Consider the following 20,992-nt stretch of genomic DNA (forward strand, 5'->3'; position numbering starts at 1 on the left):
CCCTGGAAGAGCACTGCTCCCTCCTCCTGGGAGCAGGAGGTGGGCAAGAACTTCAGTATGAGCAAGAATAGCAAAAAGGAAGTGTCTCTGTACATTCCAGGCTGTCCTCGTGTCCCCCCATCACTGAGGCGCCCCCCCCAGGCACTGACCTTTCAATGCGGAGTGGTTTGAAGAATCTGAATCTGATGAAGTCTCCGGCGGTGGGAGTGAAGGCCCAGAAGAAGTCCTCCCGCAGGTAAGCCTTCTCCAAGGTGAAGTGCTGGTAGGTTTTCAGGCTGGTGCTCACCTCCGCAGGAGGGTTGACGTGCTCTTTCCGCAGGGCCTGCTTGCCAAAGTCCTTATCCTTGGTGGGCGCAAAGCAAAAGGGCAGAAAAGGGGTCATGAACTGCTCTCGCTCATGAGGAACAGAGGTGCCAGCAAAAAGGCACCGCAAAGTGAAAGGTCTTGATTAGCACAGAGCAGAAGGATGAGGGATGTGAGTGATCCAGTGAAGGCACCAGAGAGGGCAATGCGTGGCTGGATCCCAGGAGGACACAACTTCATGAGAGGCAGCAGAGACACACCATGGTTCTGCACTCTGATCCGGCACCAAAAAGCCTTTTGTTGCCCAAGCGTCCTCAAACGCCTGTCCCTGCCCCAGGAGCTCTGCAAACAGTCCTTACACCTGAGCAGAAGGCTGCTGGGAGACTGATGATAGCATAAAATGATTGGATTACACAGCCTGATGGGCACTGCGCTGCGACAGAAACTGGATTACACCATCTATATACCTGGGGATACACAGGACTGAGCACAGCCCAGGGATACGTGTCTATGGGTCCTGCACATATAGCTGTGGGAAGCTTGATTTTGTTGATGTTTAAACATAAACAAACAATTTAAGCTCTTACACAGCAAGCTCAAGTTTGTCTAGCAGCAAATCCCAAGAACAAGGAGGGGGGTGGGAAGGAAGTCGGAGCAACCCAGGAGTCATCTCTCCAGGGTTTTTCAGTAGATGCTTTGAAACCACTTGCCCGGCACTGGAAATCACCTGGTTCAGCACTCAGGATGGGTGTCTGGGACCAGTACCAAAGCTTAAAAGCTTGCAGCGACTCTTGGTACACGTCACTGCCATGCTGACAAGTAGGAGCTACATGAGCTCCCTGTAATTCAGAATAAAACACAACTACTGCACAGAAATCCAGCTGCCACTGCCCCACCAGTTGCTGTCACTGATGTTCCCGCCCCAAGAGCAGCCGGTTCCCGTGTGCCCACAGGCCAGGCCTGGCAGAAAGGCCATCTGCAGCTTAGACAGGCAGCTGGTACCCACCTTCAGCTTCTGTATCTTCCCAGCCAAGGAGGAGTGGGTTCCCACGTGCTGGAATAGCGAGGGCTTGAAGCGGATCCTCAGGTTTGCCTTCTGCCTGTCGCAGTGTTTCTGAAATAACACAACCCCGCAGAGCCCCATGCTTAAACCTCTGCGGTCAGCTGTGCCCGGCGAGAGGAACGGACAAAGGCATGGCCAAACCCCAGGGAAAGGGGAGTGATAAACAGCCCTGACCTTCCATGTCTATGCTTTTATTGGCAAGAGGGCTTTTAACCATACTCTGGAGGAACTTGACCATGACTCTCGGCCGGTCACCCACCGGGCTCTGCAGGGCAGCCGGAGTGCCCAGGTTTAAGCGTCAAACGTCTCCTTGCCAAGCACAGCTTAGCAAACGCTGAGCAAACCTCCTCTGGGTGCTGTCAGGCAGAGACAGCCAGAGAATTTAGGTTCTTTTGTCCTTGGCTTATCGGGAAAGCCTTTTTCCTACAACTCAAGAGCTCAGCATCACTGATATCTGAAGGTACAGTAAGTCCTGGGATGATTCAGAGCCTGAGCGAACAGGTAGCAAGTGTGGGCTCTTTTCAGACGGGCAGAGTTTTCAGTTTGTTGGCAGGGGCTGTTAGGCAGACGTATGGCACGTGCCATTGTCTGAGCTGTTTGGCTGTTTCACACCCGTCCCACCATGTAAATAAACTTGGAGATGCAACTCTGAGCCAACCCTGATTTTCCATAGGGTGGAAGGAGAGAGGCAATGGAGAAGAAATAAAGGACAAAGGGGAAAACCACTGAGCGCACGGAGACAAGAACTCACGTTTTAAAAACAGTTCATTTCTCTCAGTTTGGGGGAGCGGGACAAAAATACAGGGTTAAAAACTGGAGGGGGAGGGTATTTGTTTTCTGAATTTTACTTTTTCCAGGAAAAGAAACACACGCACACCCCTACCACATCTGCTCTCGCAACCTCCCACCCAAGAGCACGCCCGGCAGAAAGCCCGCTGCCGGGCACTGCGTCACCGGCTGCCTGGCACCAGGCAGGGTGCAGGGGCAAAGCCGGCCACACCGAGCCGCCCCCACGATGGGCTGCCCGCACGGGCCACCGCCACCGGGCTGGGAGCTGGGAAATTCCAGGCATGACCCCTGCAAGCTGCGGAGGAGATAATCCCCTAATCCAGCTCACGTTACATTAGAAAATTAAAACTAGCCATGCTAATGGGAGAGACCCTACTCATTGCCAGCAACCCCAGACACAACCCCATCAGGTCTGATTCCGCTCTGGATGGGGAGTGGAGGAGGAGGAAGGGGAACGGAGGGAGATACAGCATCTCCTCATTTCTCTGTTACCCCTTTTCCCCTTCTGCTAAAGAAGCATTTGCTGAAAGCAGCGTTGTCTCAGTCGAGCCAGGAGGGGGAATGGCTCAGTTGGTGGTAAGAAGGTCATCCTTTCACACAGCTTTACCCCAGGTAAATCTAAAATTAGTTAAAAAAGAAAGAGCAGAATATATCCAGAGCAGGCAAAGCACTTACCAAAAGCTCAGGTCAAACAAACTTTCAATCAAAAAGACAAATCCTCCCCGCTACCAATTTGATTCTGCACAGTGGGATTTACAAGGGAAAGCCGTGTTTGAAAGAGCGCTGTGCAGAGTTAATCATGCAAACAGTGGGGGAAAGGAGCCAGAAATCCACACAGAAAGTAGGTTAATTTTTAAAAAGGCAATGCATTTAAGAGGTTTGCAGTTTCCCCTGGGAAAACCTTGGCTCCGCCAGGTAGGAGAAGATGAGCAAAGACGAGCTAAGGCGAAGATGGTCCTGTGCAGCAGGATCTGCACTTAATCAATGCTCAAGTTGAAGATTTTGAAGGGGGAAACACAGAAAGCAGCATTGTTCCCAGCTCCATCCCAGCACCCCGCCACCCTGGCCTTACCCGTGGCTGTGAGGACCCCGGGGGCTGCAGGACAACTCCGGGGACTGCTCTGCCACACCTGAGCACATGGTTTGAAGTGCCAGGAGGACACAATGGACATCATCAGAGACCGGTCCTGCTGCACACGAGGGGCTGGAGCCAACCTCATGGCCTCTGCCAGTGATCAGGCCAAATTAAACCACAGCCCTGCCCTAATTCTGCGCAGCCCTCAGGGTGCCCTGTCCCCCTCAACACATAAATACAGTATTTATCCCCAGAGTGACCACACGCCCTAGCGTTTGCCACCACAAAATAGTTGTGGCCACGAGGCCCATCCTAAGCAACTGGCTTCAAGTGCTGCACGAGGACTCTGCTGCTCATTCTCTGCCGGGGGAGGAGGGTGAACGAGCGTATGAGTAAATACAATATGTTCAGAGAGGAGACATGAGAGTATCTGGTGGTGAGCTCATTTTACACTTACTGTCACACACACTCCTCCTCTGCCCTTTCCACTCGCTTTAGCCCCTCGCTGCTGCCGCCGATGGGAGTTCAGACACAACCTCCACAGGGCATGGGGGCTTCCGTGCTGCTGTCTGCAAGGTTTCCTGCAGACACGGCTCCGCTAATGAGATGGCAGCATGAAAACGGAGCCCATTTCACCTCTCTGCACCCTCCTAGAAACCCCGACAAGAGGTTTGCGTGCTCTGGCTTCATTCTGGCACGCTACGCGCAGCGAGCTCGCTCTTGGGTCATCTGGGGTGAGCTCTCTGGGCAGCCTGCATGTGTGCTCCAGGCTGGTATGGCACACCAGCCCTGAGCCAAAGGGTTATTCTGGGGTTATAGTCAGCGAGCAGGGAACGGCTTCAGGGAGAGAAGCATGCTGTAATGAAAAACAACACAGAAGAATGGGGAACAGCTACTCTCCTCAAGGACTGGAGGAAGAATACCTTTTTAGTGCTTAGATGCGGAAATAATGCCTTTTCTGACAGCTGCAGACTACAAAAGCCTGAACGCCCAGGTCTTTGCTTACACAATCTGCAAGGATGCCCCGCAGCATGCTCCACAGCGACAGCATGGCTCAGTGCAAAGTCAGTTAGCACCAGGGCTCACAGAAAAGATCCTCTGGAGACACGCACCGAGCATACATTTGCCCACGCACAAAAGAAGGTTTCCCTTCAATGGAGGCTGTTTACGTACCGCGTCTTTCTCAGGGTTGCAGACTTTGACCCAAAGGATGTGATCCAGCAGCCAGTCAATGGGTTTGTCCTTATAGAACATCAGGATGAACTCCACGATCAAGCTCAGATCCAGAGACTTGAACATTTTTCCTACAGCACAAAGAAAGGGGGGAGAGAGAGCAGCTACGGTGTGAAACGGTCAAGAATCAGAGCTGGATAAAAAAAAAACTTGGGAGACTGGGCAGTGGAGGTTGGATGTGTCCATCTCTCTACGTAAAGGAAATAGCATGCAGCTCTGTTCTACGTACCAGTACTGCTGGCACTGCTAATACAGTTCCGGATTTAATATTCATCATAGAATTAGAACGCATTAGTGTCTCACAGGTCACGACAGCATCAAAAGGTCTAAAACTCTTCCATTCAGCAGGGAGAAATAAGGATGAAAAACATTCAGCCAGCTGCAGGACAGACCATTTCCTGCCCCGAAAACTACAAGTTTTAAGCCAGTCAAACCAGTATCCAAAATAACAGATCAAGCTGCTACTGCAACCACGTACTGCCGTTCCCAAAATAGTTCTGTGCTGATGTAAACTTCCTTTTGCACACTGTTAGGCAACTCCAGATCCCATCCAGCCTAAAAGCTACTGGTCACATCTAAGCTGCTCGGCTGTCTGCTGGGCCACTGACCAGGTTTATTTTTATTAAAAGTGAGTATCAGCAGTACCAGCTGTGAGGATCTTTCTCCCCTGTGCAAACACAAGGGTCACTGCAAAAATAGGGAGGGATCAAGTCCAAGTATTTTACCATCTCATGGGGACAACTAGTTGGACCAAGAGCATTAAGGGCTTGCAAGAACCAGCAGGCACTTGTGACCAGGTCTGCCAGGACTGGGGTGAGCGAGGGAGAATGTTACCGATAAACCCCAGCTGAGAAAACTCCAGGATCATCCACTCCTCGGAGGGCTGCTGCAAGGCAAAGTTCTTCATCGTGCTGAGATAGTTTGGTTTGGCCACAATATCATCTTCCAGCTGCAAGAGGAAAGGACAATCAGTGCCAATGACCCATCCAGGTTCCAATAAGAGCCCCTCTGTGCGGAGCAATCACGCCGTATACTGGAGAAAAGCTTTGGCGCAGACCTAGTTTATTCTGGAAGACTCTCCAAGTAGATTTTTCTCACCCAATCTAAACGGTAAATGAAACAAGGATTCCTGCCCTCCCTAGGGGGGGAGGTCTCCAAGTCTAAAGCATCTTAGAAATGGAGCTTTTGAACCTATCTGGTTAAAACCCGCTCCCATTCTGCCACACCACACAGACAGGCTCTTAGCCCTCTCTCAGCTGGGTACAAGCCACCGTGAACTCTCAGGTACACGCAACTCCCCTCCGCCCCCAGCACCAAACCCACCTGCACGTAATAGATGCCTTTGGACTGGGCGTACATCATTAAAAAACAGTAGTCGAGGTTCTGCTTCGTCCTCCACCTGCCAGAGACAAACACGCTGGTGTCTCCCAGGATGCCGGGCTGCCTGGGGAGCCAGCCGAGGCTGGGTTTAAGCTGGGAAGGTGACACAGCTCTTGGAGGAGGGGATGGCCTCTGAACTGGTCAGCTAAGACTCACTGGAAAACTCAAGGACGTCCAAAATGAACATCATCTGGGTTAAAATGACCCCCTTCGCTTGGTGATGGAAACACCGCAGCACAAGGCAAGCCCTGCAAAGCTGGTGCCAGTTCATACCCCCCTGACCCCCGTGTCCTTCCAGCTCTTGGATAAAGCAAGTTTAAGGGCCTTGCCTGGCCCTGCAGAAGAGCTTTCCCTGCTTGGAGTCAGGGGGGGACATGCTGCAGTTACTTAATTCAGGGCTTGCTTGTTTTTAAGCTCATTGATTCTTACCTGACTCTTTCCTTGGGGTCCCCAAAGGATTCCCGCAGGTGGGAGAAATCAGGATAGAAATGCGGAGACGGGGAAATTACCTCCAGGAGACCTGAGTGTATTTCCTTTGGGAATCTGAGGGAGAAAAGCAGCAGTAAACAAATATCTCCACGTCTGACGCACCATTTCATAGACCAAATCGCTGGGTAAACACCGAGCTGCAGAACGCAACAAAAAATACAGCCTCTAAGATAAAACCTCCCCAGCAGCTAGCACACTTCCAAGCCTCACCGAAGGACATCGGCGGGGACTGTCAGAGAGTTTTAAAGCTGCTCTCTCCCTCCCATGGTCTCTAATAGCCCTACGTTTGCGTGCTCCCCCCCAGCATCCCTCCTCCCGCCCTCCTGCACACACAGGTCAGCTTTAAAGACCAGCTGCGAGCACCACGTACTCTCTACAGGATTAAATGGACCTACAGACTGGTGCACTAAAGAAAGGACTTGCTGGCATTTACCGGCATTTAGAGATTTTTTTCCAAATGCATCAGTAATTAAAAGCCATTTTGCAGAGATTATGTTATGCATTTCTGATAAGTTACTTAAAAGAGTGCTGTGCTGTAGTTAGGACAGCCAGCAGGAATTCTACCTAGTTCCCTTACGCTGATAAAAATCAGCATCTATTTTCCCTATAATGAGGTTAAGAACCCTTTAAAAAGTCAAACTCAAATAGAAAAAAATGTCACCCATCTGAAAAATATGTACCTACAACAGCCTTGCAAGCAATACCCAGAGATTACTGTAACTGTGAGAGATAAGCGGGAAAACCAGTTATTTTTATACTGCCTTTTTGAGAACATTTGGTGCAAGGCTGATTTCCTTTGTTTGTGCAGAGCCTGGAGGACAGGAGATGGGGCAGAGGGAGACAAAGCGGCGAGATTGCGACCAACTTCTCTTCTTTTTCCCTTCCCTATTCCCTTTTTGGGACTGGCAAGATTTTCAGCTAACATTTTCAAACCTTCCCTTCCTCGGGCAGCAGTGGAACAGGCGCTTCTCACTGAGCTGGCAAAACCTGCACTGAAGCAGCAACAGCCTTCTCCCTCCCGCGATGCCCTGGCCCCACACTACCTCAATTCAATTTGGAAGAAAAATAATTTCAGTGAATCAGGGAGGGGCGGGAGGCACCGGAGAGGGGGACGGCGAGAAATCACATCATTAAGTCAATTAAAGTTTCAGGCCTTCTACGCAGAAGCACTCTCTGCAGCAGCGCCCAGTAATTTCATCAGGATCCATCGGACAATCAGTCCATTATCCCCCGATAAGTGCGTCCTCCTGCCAGCAGGCAGAAGGAGGGGAGCTCTGCCAGCTCCTGCCCAGCAAGATGGAGGGCTCTGTTTCAGCTCTTCTGCAAGTGCCCGGGAACACAACCCGCCCCACACGCGTCCCAGCCCCTCTCCCATCATTGGCTCGGGGACGCGGGGCGCCCGGAGGATGTGCTGCCCTTTTGCGTCTCCTTCTTATGGCGACTGCGATCCTTTGGAAACACGCAGTCGCAGGAGCTGGATGGGAGTCACAGCCTCTTCTCTCACCACCTTTTCCTTTTGCCTCCAAGCTCTGATGCTGTTAACGCCTGGACCGGCTCACGGTTAGTAATCTGTCACCGGCTTCTGCCTAAACAGCCACAAACGAAGCTGCAAGAGCCACTGAGACGTCGGGTCATAAACAGCAGCCAGCACGAGAGACAAATGTCACTAGCGCCTAGAACAGGGGAAAAACAGACTGGAACGGGATGAAAAACGGATCATGGATTTTAAAGCAAAATAAGGCAGGAGCATTTGGGTGTGCTTACCACCCTGCCCGGCTGCTCTGACGCTGCAGAGCAGGTAGAGGGCTGCACTAGACACGGAAACAATTGCCAGGATCACTGGAAATCTGAATAATCCATCTTCTCGCAACGCCCCAGGACAGAAAGAGCAAAATGAAACGGCATGATCCCGTGTGTTAAATACTGCAAGCACAAAGCAGCCTAATGGAACCTACATACGGGATGCATTTTAGGACAAGCAGAAAGTGGAAGCGGCAATAGCAAAGACAGCCCAGAGTTTAAGAATAGAAAAAAACAAACAAACAAAAAATACAAAAGGGAAGCAGAAGAGCATGTATTTTCTCCTTAACGAAGCCGTTCCCTGGCCTTGCTTAAAGGCACAGACCGTACCGCCGTAGTCATTTGGACTTGCTTACAGGTTTCTGATATTCTCTGCGACTCCAGCTGTGTACTGTGGATCCGTCTGAAAACAAACAATAAGCAGTGTCAGCTCCTTCAGCCTCAGCCCGTGCCCCCTGTGGCTCAGAAATCACCTTCAACACACCCCGGGGTAGCGCCAGCACCTCCGTACCATCTTCATGTCTCCTTTTATCCAGTTTGACCGCTCTCCCTGTGCTGAGAGACTCCTCGGAGCCCTCCTTTATGGCCAGTGTTAACCAAAAGCATCACACGCACCAAAAACCACCCAAAAGGACTCAAGACGCTGCACATCTTCCCCACATGCTCTCCTGGCACTTCTGCCCCTGCGAGCATCAAGCGTTTGCACAAAGTGTTAACTTCGGGGCTATTTTTTTTTTTCTCTCTATACACGCTGGCTTTCATCCAAGCGAATACTCTCAGCAGAAAAGGACCTCTACCCCCTTTGTGAAAGAGAGGAGTCTATTTATAAGTGTGCATTTTTCACTTCAGGTTCGTTTCGATGCTTTTCTTCCTAAAACAACAATTTGTTCCCACAGTCAACCTGGAACAGTTGGGAGGTGAAGGTCAGCAGCGCCGCGCGCCGCTATCCGCTGGCGGGATAAGTGCAAACACAGGGACAGGCACCGGACAGAAACTATCTGCACAGTGACCAGGAAAACAAAATCCAAGAACAAAGGGCAGGAGACCTAGGAGCAAAAACTGTGCCTGTTTCCTGGTGGCGGCATTGTTTAGGGAGGTTGTAGGGATCACGGGACCGCGTGTCCCAGGCGGATCTGCAGACGCAGCATTGCAGAAGCCGGGACCGGCTGTCGCTGTGCTCGGCGCCAGGCGGAGGTGAGAAGTGAGACGCCGGGGATGTATGTCACAAGCTGAGCCCAGCGCTTCCACACTGGAACGGTGACAAGGGAGGGTTTTCTCGAGAGGAAAAAGGTCCCTTTCCCAAACAGGGCTTAGGCTCCCGGTGCTGGATTGATTTCTTACCCCGGCGCTGCCAAGAAAACAGCAATGGGAAAAACAAAGGCAGGAAAGATGCTCCTGGCTTTGGGAGCAAATGGCAGAGCTCTGCTCCAAGCGCCTGGCTGCCACCGAAACGACAGGCTGGTGACAGCCAAGCTGGCCAGCTCGCCCCGGGGCTCCCTCTGCCAGCCGAGGAGCCCCCGGCTCCCCCAGGCAGCCCCAACCACTGTGGATGACACTTGCGGTCGTTAGCGGTGGCACTAGGAAATGAGAAGTCCCCATCCCAAAAAGAACATTCAGTTGCTCCTGAGTTGTCCTGAGTCTCCAAATTACCCAGTGTCCACTCCAGGTTCATATGACCTCTTCACTATTTACTCTTTATCCCGTGTCTGAAGAGTCTAACGAGCAACGCTGAGTGCCGGTACATTCAGAAACACTTTGGGAAGAGGCAGAGGAGGCACAGCGGTGGTTGGCACTCCCACGGGAGGAGGACGTTGTGTAGCTACAAGGGCAAGCTTAGCGAGAGAGGACAGTGACGGCGGTGGTTGATCTGCAACAACTACCATTGCTGTTACGGGGCCATGGCACGTGTGCTCCTGCACTTCACAGTATCAGAATTAATTTCTCTGTTGCTCACTTCTGTTACCACAGGCACACACGGAAAGTCAGGTGCTGCTATCACAGCGTGCACCATATTTTCAAGCCCACTTAAAAACCCCATATATTACTGCCGTCCTAAACAGAAGATTTTTTAGTCAAGTTACTTAAAAACTCTCATGCTTTAATTCAGTCATTGTGAAAACAGCCACCAAACCTGTCCTGGCTCAAAAGGAAACAACAGCCAGAACCGAATCTTGTCCGGGCACTTTGGGCTACACCCATCCGTGAACACCTTCTCCTTGTATGAAGTACCAGCCAGAGACCCAAAAGCCAAACGCTACTCAAAATGTCAAATGATGGCTAAACAGGCAGCAAACCCAGACATTTATCTTTGTTCCGCTCCCAGTAACATGCCACTGAGGTTTATCTTTCTCACCGGATTTCTGGAAATTAAGACAAATGCACTTCAAGCTCAAGAAAATAATCCTGAGGGGAAAACCATGGAGAAAAATAACCATCTAAACCCATAGATAAAAGCAGCTCTTGCAGATTAATGTATCGAGGCTTTTTAGCCCCTGGATTCAGCAACTGACTCTGGGCTCCAGACACCAGTATGAAGAGGCATCATATTAGGCTCAGCCCCAAATCAGCAGGCTCTTGGGTTTGGAGAGGGGGTTAGAGCTGTCTTACAGGTACGTGGAGAAACGAAGCTGGTTCAGGAGCGGGTCTGAGAGCTCCCCCAGATACGGCCATGGGACTGCTCCAGCACATTTTGGGAACAACCACCCAAACACCCTACAAGAGCCATCATGATTTGGACCAGAAAGATTATCACACTGGCTGCACTGGCGGCTCCCAATGTTTGCCTGCTCGCATCCTGACCCTCTCTGGCCCAATCGATGTTTCGTTTTGGGCAGGAGGCACCTAATGATCCCAGTCGGATGGCAGCCCAAGGCTGGGCTTTTCTGCCCCGGCAAGCGGCAGAACTGGCCTCCAGGTGGGCAGCCGTCCTGTTGGGCACCGGTTGGCAGACAGCGGGGGCCAGGGAAACGGGATAAACAGGCAAAGCTCTGTCTTACCTCAGCGATGAGGACGACGATGACAGAGTCCTCCTTCTCCTGCTGAGTGAGCTCTGAGATGAGGGAGTTGAGGGTGTCGGTGAGGTAGGAATGCACCTCCCGCTTCACGCTGGGGATTCCCATCACAACAGACACTGCCCAGGGCCAAGGAGAGATTTTAGAGAGGGAGGGGTGCTGGGACAAGACACTTTGCTTCGCTCCCATGATCGCCTCATGGTTCCCCTGCTCAGTACTATGCTCCATCGTTAAAAACCAGCAGTGATCAGCAGGTTGGCAGGTCCTTGGGCTACGTAGGGTTCCCATACTCCTGTCCCCCAGCCCAGTACCAACCAGCAGCACCCCAGTGTGTCAGCCTGGCAGGGCACCCATGGCAGTCAGATAGACTCCTTCTTTTCTCCCCGAAAGACTGATGCCTAAGGAAACACCCAAACCCCCTCCACCTCCTAGGGGCATTTTCAGCCTGTGAACGCCAACTTCAAGACCACCCTTGTTCTCCAAACCCCTCCCATGGCCAGAAGCACCTCAGTTTAGGAGGGGTAAGTCAGATTTTTGGGTTTAGGTTGGGATTTGGGAGCAGGGGGGAATCATCTAGTACCCAAAGTCCTACTCCAGATGGGATTTGTCACCTAAGACTGGCTCGAGTCTCCATGAAGCACCCTACAAACTGTGCCTTCATCTGACCACCTTCCAGGCAAAGTCTAGAGCACCCTGGAGATGGAAAGCAGCAAAAAACGTCTGGCAGAAGCTTCGAGAACATTTTAGTGCCAGTCACGAGCACAGACAGCACTCTCCCATAGACTTGCAGACGTGACATGGCTTACCCACCCCGCGTGCCACCATACCAAGAAGCTTGCATGATGCATGCAGCCGTTCCTCCAGTCCTGCTCATCTCTGTACCACAGCCAGGCCCGGAGGAAAGGGGAAGGACAGGCACCAAGGTGAGGAAGGGCACCAGAGCAGCACTAATTCCCATTTACCTCCAGTGCGCCCCTGTCCCACATGCACGGCTGGTTGCAGACTGTTCTCCTTTGACAGCAAATGTGGCAAATGATGGAAGATGGTGGGAAGGTGCAGCACATTCTTGTTGGTGATATTCCACAGTTTTAACTTGGTTTCGTCTTAAAAAGGAAAAGGGAATCAATTGCGAGGCACGGTAGGTAGGAAGAGACTGCAAGGCGAAAAGCCTTTTTAGAGCAGCCTGGCCACCCGAGACTACTGCTGGGTTATAAAAAATCAGGCCAACCTTTAACATGCTCCCACAAACCCAATTAAAGTTCAGCAGGAGCCATGAGGGCCTTAAAGAAGTCCCAAAATATTTGGGAAGGAGCGGGGAGAATGAAGATCAAATGAAGGTCAAATTGGATCTTTCTGCAGAGATCCAATTTTCTTCAACTGAGCAACTTAAAAAAAAAAAAACAACAAAACCGAACAAATAAATTGGCAAGGGGTGCTCAGCCAACCTAACGCCTTCCTCCCCCCTTTCTTTGGATACTCGTTTTCCATACGGATTCAATACAGCCAGAGGAAACGGCATACACGACTTGCAAGAAAAAAAACCCAACTTGTAAGCAAGCAAATTGGCAAGTACCCTCAGCAGAGGCAAATCTCAATGTTTAATGCTGCATATGCACCTGTAATTAAACAGGAGCTTAAGAGTTCCCAAGTCCCTCCGGACTCCACAACGTGCTCACGCCGGGGGAGAGACGAGCACATCCTGTCCACAGCCCTGCACCCACACACGCACGCACACCTCTCTACCTCCTCATCAAAACAGCTTCACAACAGCCCGAGATCCTCAACTTCTCTGTTTATTCACCAGATAAGCTGCTCCAGGTCCGGTTTATATCCCGCAGGGCCTGCTTCTCCGAGATCGCTCTCTTGATCTCCTCCAGGACCAGGTTGAGCTCCTTCGAGCGCTTCAGGCTCTCCTGCTCAGCTGCGTGCAGTCGGTCCCGAAGGGCGAGAAACTCCCGCTGGTAGATGTCCACAACGTCACCTGCGGATGGAAAAGAGAGAGAAGCTTTCTCCTCTGTGCTCTGAAGGGTTTCGAGTCGCAAAAGCAATGCGCGTCACTCATACCCCCTCTACCTCCACAATCCTTACAACATGGATTCAGGGAGCTGAGGTACAGCGCGCACCCATCGGTGAGAGGGTTGGAGAGACGGCAGTTTAAGTTGCAGAACTACAATTAAAAAGCTGCTCCCATTTTTCTCTTTAGGTTGGGTTTCCAGGTCATAGAGAAATATGACCTGGTTCTCTGTGACCAAAGCACGCAGGAAACAAGTTGGGTGGTAGCTCTTCTTCACTACATACTCACAAAAGTGGAGTCAGCTGCTGGCACTAATTTTATGAGCAATATTCTGCATCTCTCTGTAGCTCCAGAAGTTTGGGTGTGCGAGATGGCGACCGCTGGAGTGAGCAGCAGGGAAACAAAGTCAAGTGAAAAAAACCTGAAAGCACTGGTGGCGATGGCCTGTTAAAGCCATGACAAACCCAAGGAATATCAATATTTTTAACCACCTCGCTCTTTGCTTTGGTTTCCTTATGGCATACAAAGGAAAGAGTTTTAAGAGCACATGCCAAAGGGTGTTCAGGTGGGTAATTTGGGAGAACCCCCGGACAGCATCTCGAAGGCCTTCTCCAGATGGCACAGGGTATCTCCTGGATGACCCTGAGTGATGGAAAGCGAGATGCTGGCAAGGGGGATGCTGCTCTGCAGTCAGACGAGGGCAGACACAAGCAACTTCGGAAGAGAGTCCCAAATTTTAACAGCCAAAGGGATTTTGGGAATCTAACCTCTCCAAAACACAGCAGGATAAAGAATATCACATGGCAATAGCTGCCTGGATGCTTACATAAATCCAAGTGTTTGGATACAGACCTTAAGGATACACTATAAATGTAATATATAAAAAAGAAACTTATGCTGGGTAATAAAGCTTTGTATTTTGAAACAACATCTTATCACCATGCCCTTTTTAAGCAATAAAACTATCAAAAGCCTTCAGCTGGAACTAACTATACAATAGCTGGGAGTGGAATCAGTTAGCCGTTAATGAACTTTCCCGGGCCATTTTTTACCCCATTATTTTATACCCACTTTCATCTGTGGTCACTCATGTTTTCAGTAAGGCTGTAAGTCACAGGACTCCACCCAAAACAGATTTATCCACTGAATAGTAGACCCTTAGCCCAAACACGACCAGGAGAGCTAATGACCAAAAATACTGCACTGGAACGTCCCAACACAGGGCTAAATATAAATCAGAGCCATTGAAAAAAGATACACTGACTGCATCGACAACTTCTATTTTGGGGTCCATAAAGAAAAAGGAATTTTGAAGATCAGACATACCCAGCTCCAAAGCACAGAGTTTCCAAGACAACAGCGCTTCCCAATCCAGCTCCCAGTAATGCTTTTTCCTAGGAAAAGTTTCCCCCATGGGGTCTCTTTCCCCAAAAAATCCTTCTTAAAGATTCGCTGCTTCAACACAAGGGACCCCCCGCAAGGCAGCCTGCCTCCTATTAACCTTTCAGCATTATTTTCAAAGCCACTGGCACACGGGGAGGGAGCAGAGGAAGTTACACCCATTTGATTACTCCATCCATCTGACAACACGTTATTCAGAGAAAGTCGAGGGACAGACATAAATAAGGCCACTCCTTCCTTTTTCCTGTGCGGTGCCGCTCACTTTCCACTCCCGTCAAGAAAACATTTAAAAAATTGCAGAAAAACAGGTTAACACCCAGCTTCGGGAGCTGCCACGGGAATTCACAGGAGGATGCCGGGCTTTAAATTGACTCCACGATGAGCTAGACCTCTACCTCCTGGTACCTCTCAGACGTCAGAATATACCTTTCAGCTGCCCAGTACTCTAGATTATAGGCTTTCCTACCTGTATCTTTTACCGGCTGCATCTGTGAACACCAGCAAGGAACAAGTCTCGCTCTCTGTTTTTGCGTGCCACGATGACAGGAACCGTGCTTATGCGAGGCTGGGAGCATTTGGCTCTCGGCATAGCGGGGGGGTTACTATCCTGTGGATGCTACCAAAGCCAAATCACAGCTAAAGGCTGCCATTAGATCTTGTTCTGCAATACCTGGAGCAGAGTAAAGGCAAGGCTTTGCACTTAATGGCTTTTTCCAGAGCACTGCACTTCGTTTGTGTCAGATTTAGAAGGGAAATGTCACTGATTATTCAGTCACTAATGACCTGCCCGCCGAAGCCAAGAGCCGTTCTTTTCATCAGACTGCAATGGTGATGTGCAGTCAACCATTTGCTGCTTTTCCGGCTAATGGTTGGAAGTGAAATTGTATTTGTTTCCAGTGCTCTTGTCCTATGATGCCTTCGTAGGCTTTCCATTCTTTAATTAAAATTTCATGAAATTTAAAAGCTGATCGATCGTGACCGGTGCCGGTGACAGCTTGAACAGTCCGAGACAAAGCCCAAGGTGGGTGTACAGTTTCCCACGAATTTCCAGTAATGCCATTTTGCACTCGTCGGTCTGCAATGACACGTGGATGCAGATCTGCTGTCCTCACAAAAACCCTCAGCTGCTCAGCCAGGGAGGGCACGGAAAAGCCACGAAGGGCAGCAGGGGATAAAGGGGGGGATTGGCGCCCATGTCTACAAGCAAGGTTGGACACACGAGTGATTTGCTGCTAATTAGGCTGAACAAATTTTTCAGCCAGTGTCAGTTCAGCACAGACCCTTTACTTACCTTTCAAAGCAGCAGCACTACCTATTTATTGTAAGCAGTCTACATATTTATTGTACTCCCTCCCAGCACAAGACAGCAGAGCGCTCAAAATATCCCCAGACTCAAGCATTGCAGGACAAAAACTCCTAGCTGTAAATTATACTAAAAAACCAGACTCAGCTTACTTTTTCTTGAGAGATAACACAATGCTTCAGGCTTAAAATATACTGGTTTGAAAGAAATAAAGTCAGTGTTAGGTGATGGTCTGCAGGACAGACCTGGGAGACCAAAAACCTCTCAAACAAGCAGCGCACACTGTGCGTGCCCCGTGCCCTGCAAACAGCACGTTTCACACCTTGCCATGCCTAATATTTGCACTCCACGGTCTTTCGCAAGCCCTCTGTAGAAACAGGCTGGCTGTAAGGCTCCGAGCGTGCATCCAGCAGCCTCGTACGAGCCAGCTCTCCGCAGGCCAGAGAAGGCAGCGCTGGGCACAGCTGAGCACCCGCCACCATCTATCCATCCATCCCGGAGCAGATTTGGGGGTGTATCCCTGGAGGGGGGAGGGGAGCAGCCTGCAGCGGAGGGACGGCGGCCGTAGGAAGCGTCCGGCTGAGCATCGCTCGCCCACCGATGGCTCTCCCCTCTGCTCCCTTCTCTCCCCCCGGCTGTGCCCAGCCGCAGCTGCCAGGCTTTGGGTTTTTTTCAGCTGAGGGCCTCCAGCTGAGATCCCTGCGCTGGGTTTGCTGGGCAACAACGCAGACCACTGTGAAGCTGCAGGCAAGGACGGCTGGACCGGGCTCCTCTCCCGGCAGCCGGGATGCAGTGATGCGCAGCGGATGGGCACGCGCTGGTGGGGCCGAGGGGCTGCTCCCCGGGAGCCTTACCTGGGCTCCACAGAGCTCATCTCCTCCAGCCTTCCCAAAGGCTTTTGTCCAGCCGAGACAGCATCCATTTAATAAAAAGTATTTCTCCATGACGGAGAATTCTGTGGCTTTGTTCTTATTTAAGCGACTATTAAGTGCAAACCATTTGCCAGCAGAGGCGCGGGCTGGGACGTCTGCGTCCAGTCTGCTTATCCATTTTCAGTTTTTGAGTGAATGCAAAATACCTCATCTGATCCTAAAACAGCAAATGGGCACAGAATCAGACTAGTGCTGATAAAACCCCCACGCTGAAATCTCACATGGTCATCCATGTATATATATACACACATATACATATCTATATATAGACGTGCATATACATATGTGTGTGTATATGTGTGTATATCTATATCTATATACAGTGAGGAACGCTATAATTCTGTATTTTGCGGTAGTCTTTCAAATCACACTCCAACCTCCCAGCGAGCCCGCGGTGCATTTCAAACACGTCCGTATTTCAGGACCAATTACTTTTGGTTTTGTTCTCCGCAGATAACCTCTCCCAGCAGAGCGGACCCATGGCCAAAGCCAGAGATTTCCCTCCAATTCAATCTTTTCAAAAGCAAACGCATAGTCTTTGCTAGCTGGGTTTGCCTCTCATTAGGAAGTCTTTCAAGAGATTTGTTTAAAAACTAAAAACAACCCCCAAAGCTCTAGACCATTTATCTTTATAAAATCCTGGCTTCAGGAGCACAACTGCACCTTTTTTTTGGCTGCAAGAGTTCCCAGGGCCAAACCAGCCAAAATAGAGTAGTCAGTCCCCAGTTCACAACGCAAATGGAGTTGGAGTAGAAAACTAAACTGCCCACAGAAAATGCACCTGCAATGCCTATTCTCCTTCACATTATTTACAGCATCCCTTTAATTAATAACTTGCCTTTCTAGGATTTGGAAGGGCTGGGGGGGACTCCAGAGCACACAAACAACCCCCTCCCCATGCTACAGCATCTATGTTATCCAAAAATGCCCCTGGTTGAAACAACAGGGAACCAAGCTGGGGAGCCGTCCCACCCCAGCCTGCCACCGTCCCCGTCCCAGCCAGGCGCCTGCGCTGCCCACCGCTGCCTTCGTCCCCTGCCATTTACAGGAACTCTTGGAGTTGAGATGATGATTAGGGATTTCTTATTTTTTTTTTTAACGTTTTGATGTTTAATGATTTATATAATGCTGGCACCGCTCCACACATTACACTCTAGATTGCCCTGATTGAATCGCAACATTCATTAGGTATTTTGCTAACAGAATTTCACCAGACCATTAAAACGGGTATAAGGAGTTACCGCGCTGTAAATTCAGCTCCTGAGATGCAAAAAGGGATAGTCCTGCTTTACGTGGAAAGCTGAAGGCTAGCAGAGCACACAGATACACAGGGATTGGCAGTAATTCCACAATAAACGCACCATTAAAAGCAAAATATTGCCCTTTGCTTATTTGACTGTAGAAGGAAGAAACCAGCTTTAGAGACTCACCATAAACAAAACTCCAAAGCATCCCCCAAAAAGCCACGGGAAAATGACTCTGATGGGGTACGTGGAGCTACAGGTAAGTTGCAACAGTAAAAATATTCTCTTAAGTAGCAGAAAGAAGAAGAAGAAAGGATAGTTCAGCATCCAAAAAAAACCCCCAAAAGTCACTGTCCTTGCCAGGCAGGATGAAGACTGAGCAGGTCTTTTCCTTCAAACCTGAAGAAACGCTAACTGTGCTCCTGTAAAATGAGAGATAGATTGTCTCCTATTCCATGAGCCAGCGGACCAATATTTCCAGTCTTGGACTCGTCTTTTAAAATCATAAATGTTTTGGCAGCTTAGGATAGATGCGGCCACTGAGAACTTGGTTTGCGTTAAGGAATTGAGCACCGAAACACACCAAGCAACAAACCAAACGTGGTTAAGGCCAGATTTCAGAAAGTGGACATTATCTGGCAGGGTGGACCTCCCAAAAGGCTCCAGCAGTTGCAACTACCCCACTGGGGGCTGATTCGCCCCCACAGAAAAAAAGAGCATTTCAGCAGTGCCATCACCACACAGCGAACACTCTATTCAGTAAACATTACGCGACATTTGGAGCTACACTGTGTCCTGAACCACCCGGACACTGAATCAAAACAGACATTTTCTAGCTGTTGCTTATAAAAATACACCCTAAGTTTCTTTATAATAAGTTTCTTTAAACTATTTCTTTTTAAAGAAAAAAGGTTTTTAAAAAAGTTTTTTTCAAGTTTTTATATTCAGAAGTAACATGGAAAGCAGAGTCTTTAGTACCACTGGAAAGCTCATTATTCTTGGGAAAACAGCTGTAGGCGTGGAGAGCGGCAGGCAGGGAGGGACCAGGGACAGAAGGAGGCGGCATGTGGGTTTCCCAGCTCAAAGCAAAGAGGCTGTGTTAGATGGTGCCGGCGCTGGCACTGATGGAGCAAGCCCCAGAGTCACCATAAATCACAGAATCACAGAATGGTTCGGGTTGGAAGACCCCTTAAAGATCATCCTGTTCTAACTCCCCCTGCCCTGGGCAAGGACACCTCCCACTAGACCAGGTTGCTCAAAGCCCCATCCAACCCGGCCTTGAACACCTCCAGGGATGGGGGATAATGTGCACAGGCGGTCAAAGCAGCCATCAAAAATGGCAGCTATGGTTTTGTTCCTTATGTTCATCCTCTGCCCTTTATTTACACTTTGTTTCATACCTACATACCTTCATACTTGTGGCATGTGCTATCCTGGTATGTAGGTATGAAACGAAGTGTAAACAAAAAGGGCAGAGGATGAACATGCCCTAGGTATGTGCTATCCTGAATTGGGGCCGAGTAATGTATTTCGATGCCACCACCAGCCCCAACACACATCTTGGTGCCATCGCCATGCCCCAACTTAGAGCCTGTACTCAAGCACCACCCTGAGCACAGGCAGCACCGTTCTGCAGCATCAGGGTCTATGGCATGTTACAAAAATGGGTACCCAACAGAATCACAGAACGGTCAGGGTTGGAAGGGACCTCTGGAGATCACCCAGTCCAACCCCCCCCGCCAGAGCAGGGGCACCTACAGCAGTTGCACAGGACGGCGTCCAGGCGGGTTTGGAATGGCTCCAGAGTGGGAGTCTCCCCCCCCTCTCTGGGCAGCTGTGCCAGTGCTCTGCCACCCTCAAAGTAAAGAAGGTCCTTCTCATGTTAAGATGGAACTTCCTATGTTCCAGTTTGTGCCCATTACCTCTTGTCCTGTCACTGGGCACCACTGAAAAGACTGTTCCCATCCCCCTGGCACCCTCCCTTTGAGTATTTATAAGCAGTGATAAGATCCCCCCTCAGTCTTCTCTTCTCCAGACTAAAAAGCCCCTCAGCCTTTCCTCATAAGAAAGACACTCCAGTCCCCTCATCATCTTTGTAGCCCTTTGCCAGACCCTCTCCAGCAGTTCCCTGTCCTTCTTGAACCGGGGAGCCCAGAACTGGACACAGTACTCCAGATGTGGCCTCACCAGGGTAGAGCAGAGGGGGATAACCTCCCTCGACCTGCTGGCCACACTCTGCTTGATGCATCCAACCTCTGCACCCAGTAAAAGGCACTGGATGCCCAGCTGGATGATGGCAGCGGGAGTGAACCTTTGCAGCCAGAGCCCACCCAACCGCTCAGCCCAGCGCCGCGGAGGCTCCTGCGCTGCCCCCGGGTCGGCTGTTGGGTTGGAGCATCCCCCTGCACCACTGTCACGCTGAGCCAACATATCAGCCGGCGCAAGAGGCTTATTAAAAGTCAGCCTGTCTGAAAAAATGATCCTCAAATAAAGAATGTGCTTCCACCAGCTGCAGGCTGGTGTGTGTATGTGTGGTGGCTTGTGTTTTTTTTTTTTTTTAATATAGCCATTTAATAAGAGCCTGTGGTATATTTAACAGCATTTCAACCTTCAACAGCTCCACATAATGAGATAGAAATGCAATGCATCTCTCCACAGACGGTCTCTACCCAGGGAACGCAGGCACCCGTAAGTCACTATTTCTTATTTTTGCAGTGGTAGGGTTTGATCTTATTCCTGTTGCACGTTTCCTCGCTGGAGTTTAATGTTGTCTCAGCACATACATCCTCAGAAGCAGAAAGGAAAATACATATCCCCCATGCCTTATTATTCCAAAGTAGGAGCAACTGTTTGCATTTCAGATCCAGTTCAGACAACATTCACACAGATCCTTCCAAAAATAAGCTTTTTTTTTTTTACTTTCAAAGTCCTAAGCAGTAAGTTTTCAGGACTGGG

At 50.1% G+C, this 20,992-nt stretch overlaps 1 protein-coding gene across 1 annotated transcript in view; it reads right to left on the minus strand.

The window, feature by feature from the left end:
* The window catches only part of MGAT4B (alpha-1,3-mannosyl-glycoprotein 4-beta-N-acetylglucosaminyltransferase B), a 54,169-nt gene that overhangs the window by 3,062 nt on the left and 30,115 nt on the right, over positions 1-20,992 (minus strand). The window contains exons 2-11 of the mRNA XM_082489801.1: positions 12,945-13,124; positions 12,106-12,246; positions 11,129-11,262; positions 8,489-8,535; positions 6,273-6,386; positions 5,787-5,862; positions 5,298-5,412; positions 4,404-4,534; positions 1,310-1,417; positions 150-343 (exon numbers count right to left, since the gene is read on the minus strand). Of these exons, the coding sequence (XP_082345927.1) occupies positions 150-343; positions 1,310-1,417; positions 4,404-4,534; positions 5,298-5,412; positions 5,787-5,862; positions 6,273-6,386; positions 8,489-8,535; positions 11,129-11,262; positions 12,106-12,246; positions 12,945-13,124 (1,240 nt within the window). The remainder of the gene's footprint in view (positions 1-149; positions 344-1,309; positions 1,418-4,403; positions 4,535-5,297; positions 5,413-5,786; positions 5,863-6,272; positions 6,387-8,488; positions 8,536-11,128; positions 11,263-12,105; positions 12,247-12,944; positions 13,125-20,992) is intronic.

Source organism: Vanellus vanellus (genome assembly GCF_965231255.1).
Source record: "Vanellus vanellus genome assembly, chromosome: 13".
Lineage (NCBI taxonomy): Eukaryota > Metazoa > Chordata > Aves > Charadriiformes > Charadriidae > Vanellus > Vanellus vanellus.